The sequence below is a fragment of the Tarenaya hassleriana genome, unplaced genomic scaffold, assembly GCF_000463585.1.
Source record: "Tarenaya hassleriana unplaced genomic scaffold, ASM46358v1 Cleome153, whole genome shotgun sequence".
NCBI classification, from domain to species: Eukaryota; Viridiplantae; Streptophyta; class Magnoliopsida; order Brassicales; family Cleomaceae; genus Tarenaya; species Tarenaya hassleriana.
In genome coordinates, this window is record NW_010964952.1 from 180,868 (window position 1) to 189,389 (window position 8,522).

At 45.8% G+C, this 8,522-nt stretch overlaps 1 protein-coding gene across 1 annotated transcript; it reads right to left on the reverse strand.

Moving 5' to 3' along the window:
- Positions 1–4,227: 4,227 nt before the first annotated feature.
- On the reverse strand, positions 4,228–4,569 carry LOC104809158 (RNA-directed DNA polymerase homolog). Its single transcript, XM_019202065.1, has 2 exons — positions 4,414–4,569; positions 4,228–4,311 (listed from the first exon to the last, which is right to left on the reverse strand). Exons 1-2 carry the CDS (start codon positions 4,567–4,569, stop codon positions 4,228–4,230), a joined length of 240 nt encoding a protein of 79 aa, XP_019057610.1.
- Between the last annotated feature and the right edge of the window lie 3,953 nt (positions 4,570–8,522).

Consider the following 8,522-nt stretch of genomic DNA (forward strand, 5'->3'; position numbering starts at 1 on the left):
ATAGAATTCCCCTACCTTCAGAGGCACATCCTCCAAGATCCCAGCGGGATACTTCACTGATCGGTCAGCCAATTGTAATGCCATCCTTGTCGGTTTCAGCTCACCGACATTGAGCTTCTTAAATATGGAGAGAGGCAGCAAACTGACACTTGCGCCCAAATCACAAAGCGCCCTCTCAATCTCCACATTCCCCAATCTGCACGGGATGGAGAAGCTACCGGGATCAGCCATCTTCCGCGGTAACTCTGTCTGCAATATGGCAGCACTCACCTCGGTGCTCAATGACACTGTCTCCTTCTCAACCGCCCTCTTCTTCGTAAGAATATCCTTCAGAAATTTGGTGAAGGACGGGATTTGAAGAACTACCTCGTGAAACGTCATAGTCACTTCTAACTTCTTCAACATCTCGGTAAACTTGGCAAATTGGCTGTCTTCGTTGTACTTCCGTGCCCGAGATGGAAATGGTAGAGGGGGTGCCTGTGGAGGAGGCGGAATATACCTCGCCTCTTCCCCCTCTACAACATGGCCCTTGCCTTTATCTAAGGCAACCCTCTGAGGTTCATATGAACCTTCTCCCTCTTTTCTGACAACTGGGGAGTTCTCCGGAAACTGTCTTCCGCTTCTCAAGCCTATGGCATTAATATGCTCCCTCGGGTTAGGATCAGCCTTACCCGGAAATTGGCCTTGAGGTCTCGCAACTTGGGAAGCAAGTTGAGCAATCTGGTTGTCCACCATCTTGAGATGTGCATCCATCTCATCCAATCTCTGCTCAAAGCTCTCTTGCTTCCCTTTGAATCCTTGAATCTCTTGACCCAAGCTGGAAAACGAGTTTTTCTGATCGTGCATTAGCTGGGCTAACATCGACTTTAACTCTGACTCCTCTTCCTTAGCCTGAGGCGGAGGGGCTCTGTATCCTTGATTTCTCTGATTGTAGTCTTGGCCCTGATTCTGATACCTTTGATTCTGGCTCTGGTAGCCTTGATTCTGGTATCTAGGCTGAAATCCTGGGGGTCCCTGAGGTTTCGTTCCGCTTTGATGCTGAGGGTTCAATGCTCCTTGCGGGTTGCCATAAGAAAAGCCAGGGTGATTCCGATTCCCCGGATTGTAGAAGTTTGACTGATTGTTGTATTGATTTCTTCCCACATAGTCGACTTCTTCCATGGCTTCTTCTGCTTGTTCCTCCATGTACATGCCCGGTTTACCCTTCTGTGGGTTTGATGAATCGGACCTAGCAAGCTGCAGCTTGATGGCAGAAAGCTCCGAAAGAACGGCTTGTAAAGCCGAAGACTCGCTAGCATCACCTTTGACATCAGCCTTAGGCAAAGACCGTCTGCTGCCCATTTCCCCTGAAATGCTTCTCCCCTTCGCCATCTTAGCAATCTGTGCCTCTAAAGCCTCGGAAGAGAGATCATACACGCTGCCTCGACATGCTGCATCAACCCATCCTCTCGTGTCGCATGCTGCATCGACCCATCCTCTTGTGTCGTCCCTAAGGCCATGTATGAAAGTGGAGAGGAGGTATTTGTTGTCCATACCGTGGTGCGGACACATTCTCTGATACTCCTTGAACCTCTCCCAAGCATCATACAAGGTCTCATCATCATCTTGGGCGAATGTGTTAATCTTGTTCAGCGCCAACTATGTCTTCATGGGAGAGTAATATTTCATCATAAATTTCTCCTTCATCTCATCCCATGTAGAAATGGAATTTGGCTCCAAGGTATAGAGCCAATCCCGAGCCTTGTCCATCAGAGAGAAAGGAAACGCCTCGATCATCGCGTCTTCCATTGTCACGCCCGGCGGCTTCTTGATGGTTCGACACAACATCTTAAACTGCGTGAGATGAGAATTCGGATCCTCATTATACCTCCCTCTGAAGCTCATCTGATTCAGCATCTGAATAAACTGCGGCTGCAGCTCAAAGTGATCCAAGGGTGGTCGATTGATGCACGAGAGCAACTGAGTATGCTTCAGTGTCGTGTACATCCCAAAAGTCTGCAAATTAGCTCGGACACGCTCTCTTGGTTGCGCTTCACCCCGTGCTGCCTCTTCTGCCATTCTGTCCTCTCTCTGTTTTCTGCGGATTTCCCTTTCTGTTCTGTCTATATCCGGGTCAAAGGCAAACTCAAAATCTGGGTCGAGTTGTCTTCGAGTGGGACGTCTGCTCATGCACTAAGAGAACCTGCAAAAATAAAAGTCCAGAAAAAGGCAGAGAAGGTGAATCGAAGTGAATAAAAAGGCAGAGAGTAAGGAGAGATACTCGATAAAATCCAGAACGGTCCCGGAAAAGTCCAGAAAAATCAGGAAAAATTCAGAAAAGTCCAGGAAATGTCCAGAATAACTCCGAAAAAGTCCAGGGAATTCTGAAAATGTCCAGAGAGGTCCCGAAAAATCCAAAACAAGTCCAGAAAAGTCCAGAGAAATACAAACAGTAACAATAATAAACAGAAAAATCAAGAAATAAAAGAAATAAAGAGAAATTGACTCAAGAGAAAAATAAAAATCACACAAACACACAAAGAAAAAAGAGGTGAACAAACACACAAAAAATCAAACCGAAAAAAATCAAAGACTCCGGAAAGACTAACCTAGAGTCAATCTATCCTAGCTATGGAAACCGTAAAAAGTCCCCGGCAACGGCGCTAAACACTTGATCACTTGCGTGACGAGCTTTAAATTTATACCCGACACACAACTAATCCGCAAGTATACGGATGTCGTAGTACCGGGGTCGAACACAAGGACTTAAGCGGTTAAGCTAGGAATCGACTAAAACTAGGAAAATGGAGAAAATAAAATCGGAGAATTGTTTTTGTTGGTTTTCGTAAGTTGCAGAAAATTAAAAGAAAGAAAGTAAAATCAAAGACAATCACAATTCAAGAGGAGATAATCGATGGGAAAGGTTATGGGAATCGGGTTTCACCGAATCATGCAAGGATGCCGTAAGGAAATATTGGACCTAGATCATGCTTGTTCTAAAGTGAGGGATTCCAAGACTAAGGTCGGGTTCGGCTCTCTCAAACCGAAAACCCGTTATCCAAGAGAGTACTCTATCCACTTTCGTGGCTTAGAGTGAAATTCCCGAATGCATTAAATTCCTTTGTCACGATCCTAGATTGAATTGAACCGAATTTCTTCGCATTCAATCTCAACCCATTTCAATGAATGCACCAAGAATTAAGAATCCATGTCTCCATGAAATTCTCAATCATAAATTCTACCCAAGAGATTTTCATCCAATGGGAAGCATTAAACACCATTCATTAAACTCTAGCAATCAAACCCAAATAATTGCATCACTCAATTCAACAAATCCTAGGTTTCCCTAAACATTCATTCAAGAGAGATGAGAGATAATCATGAAGAACAAAATTTCATTCATTGCAAGAGTTTGAAAGCATAAACAAGACACAATCTTGGGTCCAAAGGTTAAGACAAGCATCTTTACATGAGGGCTAATCCCTCATCCCACAACAAGAAACTACTCACAAACCATATTCAAAAACACCAACAAGACAAGATGAAACATAGAGAAAGAGGGGAGAGAAATGCTCAATAATGTCTCCAATCTTCAATCTCCGGCAAATCTCCTTGTTCTCCCTTCAAGATTTCGATCCTAGGTCTCAAAAATGAGAGAAAACCGTAGCCCCTTTCGTTCTCCCAAATCAGAATGCCCTAGAAATCGCGAAAGTCGCGATTTTAGTCTGTCAGTACGCATGGACCGATCGGTCTAGGTCCCGCTTTCTTGGCGCCTTCATTCTTCTCCGGACCGATCGGTCTGCCCTGTAGTGATGCCTAGACCGATCGGTCTAGGGCCCGTTTTCTCGCGACGTGTTCTTTTCTCTGGACCGACCTTGGGACCGTTCCGACTGCATCGTCTAGACCGATCGGTCTTGGTGCAGACCGATTGGTCCAGACGTCTTCTCCTTCTCTCGACTCTCCATTTCGGTTCCTGCACAACGGTTTGGGTCTACATGTCTCCTGCAACGTCTCCAAATCCTCGGGTGTCTGGTTCGGCCAAACCAACATTGATTCGGTCCGATCCAAGTCTCTAGTTCCCTTGCCTTACGTCGAATTCCGTATTTCTCCTCGTAGACCTGCCAAAATCTGCAAAATAGTCCCGAAGAGCTGAATGGGCTCTAAAAATGCCTAAGAGTGTGTGGAAACCGTTTAGAAACCAAAGGCATATTCGTGTAAAATCCAACTAAAATCCGAGCTATCAGTCTACTAGTCCAGTGAATAGATCAAGAGATCGTCGATGAAGATTATGATGAACTCATCGAGATATTCCATAAACACGCGGTGCATTAGCTGCATGAAAACCGCTGGAGCATTCGTCAACCCAAATTACATGACCACAAATTCAAAATGGTCGTATCACGTTCGGAAAGTAGTCTTCTGAATATCCCCAACCTTCACTCGGATCTGGTAATACCCCGAGCGCAAATCGATCTTTGAAAACCATTTCGCTCCTTGCAACTGGTCAAGCAACTCATCAATTCTCTGCAACGGGTACCGATTCTTGATGGTCACTTGAATAAGGCCTCGGTAGTCAATGCAGAGTCGCATACTACCATCCTTTTTCTTCACAAATTACACCGGTGATATACTTGGTCCGATAAATCATGTCTCCATTAGTTCGTTCAACTGCTTTTTCAGTTCTGCCATCTTGGTCGGAGCCATCCGATAGGGAGTCTTAGATATTGGCTCCGTTCCTGGTACAACCTCAATGGAGAAATCCACCTCCCGTTCTGGTGGTAGTCCAGGTAGTTCATCAGGAAAACACATCGGAGAATTCTCGAACCACAACAGTGTCTTCCAGCTTTGCTTCTGCTTCTTCGGTTGCTGTGATTACAACCAGGAAGGCTTCATTCCCTTTCTCGATCATCTTGTTAGCCTTCAGAGTTGATATAATTGGATACATTTTTCGTGACCAGTTCCCAATGAATTCAAATCCTCTGCTCTCTTCAGTGAACCAAATAGTTCGTTGGCGATAGTCCATCTGAGCTTGATGCTTCGACAACCAATCCATTTCCAGTATTAAGTCGTAACCCTGTATAGGTACGACGATAAGATCTACAGTCAACATCCTCCCACAGATAGTCAAGGGCATCCAATGCAAAATCCTCTGTACTATAAGAGTCTGTCCCGCAGGTGTACACACCATAAAATGTGTAGTTGTATCGATCTCCATGATTGACAACTCTCCTGTCTTTTTTGTACTCAAGAAGCTATGTGTAGCTCCAGTGTCAAACAAAATGGCGCATGCAACATCATGTATGCAAATGGTACATGTGATAGTGACATTGTCAGCCTCCTCCATATAATCTTCATAAGTGGCCTCGTAGGTGGTCAACAGCTCTGCAGCAAACGGCTCCTCCACTGTGTATGGCTCCTCCTGGGCATCTTCCTCAGTTGTGAGAGCATAAACTCTCGGAGCAATACCCGATCTCTTCTGAGCTGGGCGCGGTGGCTTGTTGCTTGAGGAGCTATGTCCGCGGTGCATCTAGCAGCAAAATGTCCCAGTTGACCGCAACAGTAGCATGTCATGGTGTTTCCGCAAGGTCCAGTATGGTCTCAACCACACTTAGCGCATGGCCTCCTATACTATAGTGGTTGGACCAGGTCGTGGGGCGAAACGCTGGAGCCTTCCTCTTGTCGTGGGGTTGACTCGTCTGCCTAATCCTCACCGGGGGACGGTTGATCGACACTCTCCTATATGGACCACGGTCTTGTATCTTGGCGTCCATCTTCTCCTTCTCACTCCGTTCCACCTTGTCAAGTTGGTTGATGTACCGACTCAACGTAGGGTACTCATGGCACTCGATTCTCCTCCTGAGAGAAGGACGTAACCCATCAATGAATTTCTGAATCTTGTACTCCTCGGTTGGCACTAGATGACCTCCATACTTTAACAACCGGTTGAATTCCGCTTCGTACACTCGAACAGTTAGGTTACCCTGTTCAAGGCGAATGAATTCCAAAATACGGTGGTCCTGATCTTGCCTCCTATAGTACTTCTGCTCAAACTCTGCCCGGAACTCTTCCCACGAGAATTGGTGTCTTGCGGGAGCCTCGCGTACGACTTCCTCCCACCAGTGGCGAGCCGCGCCAGCCAGATGATGGTTCGCTAACTCATTACGGTACTCTAGCGGGCACGAGATGTAATTGAAATGGTGGGTGATCTTGACGATCCAGTCTTCTGTTGCCTCCGGGCTAAGAGAATCATCAAACTCCGGAGTGCCAAAGGCTCGGAGTTCCTTGACGAATGGCAAGTAGTCCACTACAACTTGCTCTGGAATCCTCGGAGGTGCAGACATCGGTGGTGGTGGTGGCAAACCTTCCTCTGACCTTGTCGCAGGTGGAGCAGCAGGCGATGGCGGTGGCGGTGGCATGCAGCCTCGTACAAACTGCCAGATATTCCCTTGGAACAATGCGAACTGACATCGCATTTCCTCCAAGTCATTATTCGGCGGAGGTGCCCTCGGTCCTTCAGGTCGTTGTGCAGGTGCAGCACGTCGTGGAGGCATAGCTACTGCGGACAAGAAACTTTATTTATTACCGGAACCTGGTGATCATGCTTAGATTTTACTCATTCCCAAATTCCAGTGAAAATATGAGCACATTCTTTCCCCGTGGAAGAAACTGCTCTGATACCAAAATTGTGACACCCGAAATACGTATCCCGCAATACGAGTAGCGTCACATGGACAACTAAAAAAAAACCAATTCCAAAAATCCGTGAAAATTTAAAATTTTTCTTTTCAGAGTTAGCAGAAGGAAAACATTCATCCATACATATATAATATATTATTCCAAAGATAATTATACATAGCGAGTGGTAGCGAATTCATTATTACAAACCTTAAAAGTCTACCACCGATATAATATAAAACCGTTTTCCCAAAAACATAAGCGTATCATAAATATATAATTATACATGATCAGTCGACAGGACACCCAGGTCTCCGATGTCCGCTCCACGACTACTGCTGCTCACGACCTGAAACGTTGCATAACAACGTCCTAAGCTAATTGCCTAGAGAGTGAACTCGGGCGTAACCCGGAGTTCTATTCTTATGGAATCAGGGAAAACAATACATATATATATACTAATACTCTAATAAATAGGAATGGAAACATGGAATCACGATAATCATGTCAACAATCACAATCAAGTCCATACGACAAGTCGTAGGACAGAGTCTGTTAAATCGTCTCTACGCACACCATGCGTAGGTAATATACTCTCCATGTGCATAGCACAACCACCTCTCTCCTAGGAATCCATCTACTCCGCAATCACACGGATCCGACATAAATATATTTTTCTCCGTCCGAACACATCACCCCACCCTAGCATCGATGTCACCCCTCGATACTAGGCATGTCACCTCGCTCCGGTATTGATATCACCTCTCAATACCGGAGTTCACCAGACGTCGGCTACAACTGATGTCATCAACTATAACGGAAGAGCCAATCGCTGCAACTCCCCCTCGTCGACCATCCGCCGCGGAAATACTTGTCAGGTTCGTGCCCGAACCTGGCAGAGTAAGTTCGTACCACCTCTTCGGGAGACTCCAATCTACCTGAATCTCAGGTATGTGTGATGCCTCATCCTCGGGATAATCATATCCCGGAATCCGCTCCGTCCCTAGCGGAAACGTTGGCACGATTACCAAGAACCGTATTTTCCTCGTCACGCAATAGTACCGACAACTTGATTCATCTTCTTCCTCAAGGCTGCAAGGAACTCTTCCGGGGAAGAGTGAAACAAACCCCCGAGAGCACATCAATGCGGTTGAGCTGAGTGGAAAACAACTTCCGGAGATCACCTCTCCGATGGTTGAAAAGACATCACCCCCAAGGCTAACGAGGGACGAGAAAGGAAAAGCTGTGGATGAAGGCACTCCAGTGGTACAAGAGCAAGAGAAGGAATCGACATACATTCCATCACCACCAAAGGTACCACGATACCTTTTCCTTCTCATTTAAAGAAATTTAATGAAGACAGTCAGTTTGGAAAATTTGCAGAAATGTTGAAGAGGATGGAAATCACCATGTCTTTCCATGAGGCAATCCTTCAAGTGCCTTCATATGCGAAGTTCCTAAAGGACATATTGACAAAGAAGCGGGTAGTGAAAAAGGAGACCGTGGCTCTTAGCACCGAAATTAGTGCCGCTATTACAAAGCATGAACTTCCCTCGAAGATGTCTGATTCTGGAAGTTCTTCTATCTCGTGCAAGTTGGGAAACATCGAGATTGATAGGGCACTATGCGGTCTTGGAGCTAGTGTAAGTTTGATGACACTATCCATCTACACGAAATTGAACATAGGTGACTTGAAACCCACGAGAATGGCCTTACAATGGCGGATCGTTCTATCAAGTATCTAGCAGGGATATTAGAGGATGTACCTCTTAATATCGGTGGATTCTATGTCTCGAGGGATTTTATTGTGTTAGACATGGATGAGGACTCAAAAGTCCCAATAATCTTAGGCCGACCCTTCTTGAGTA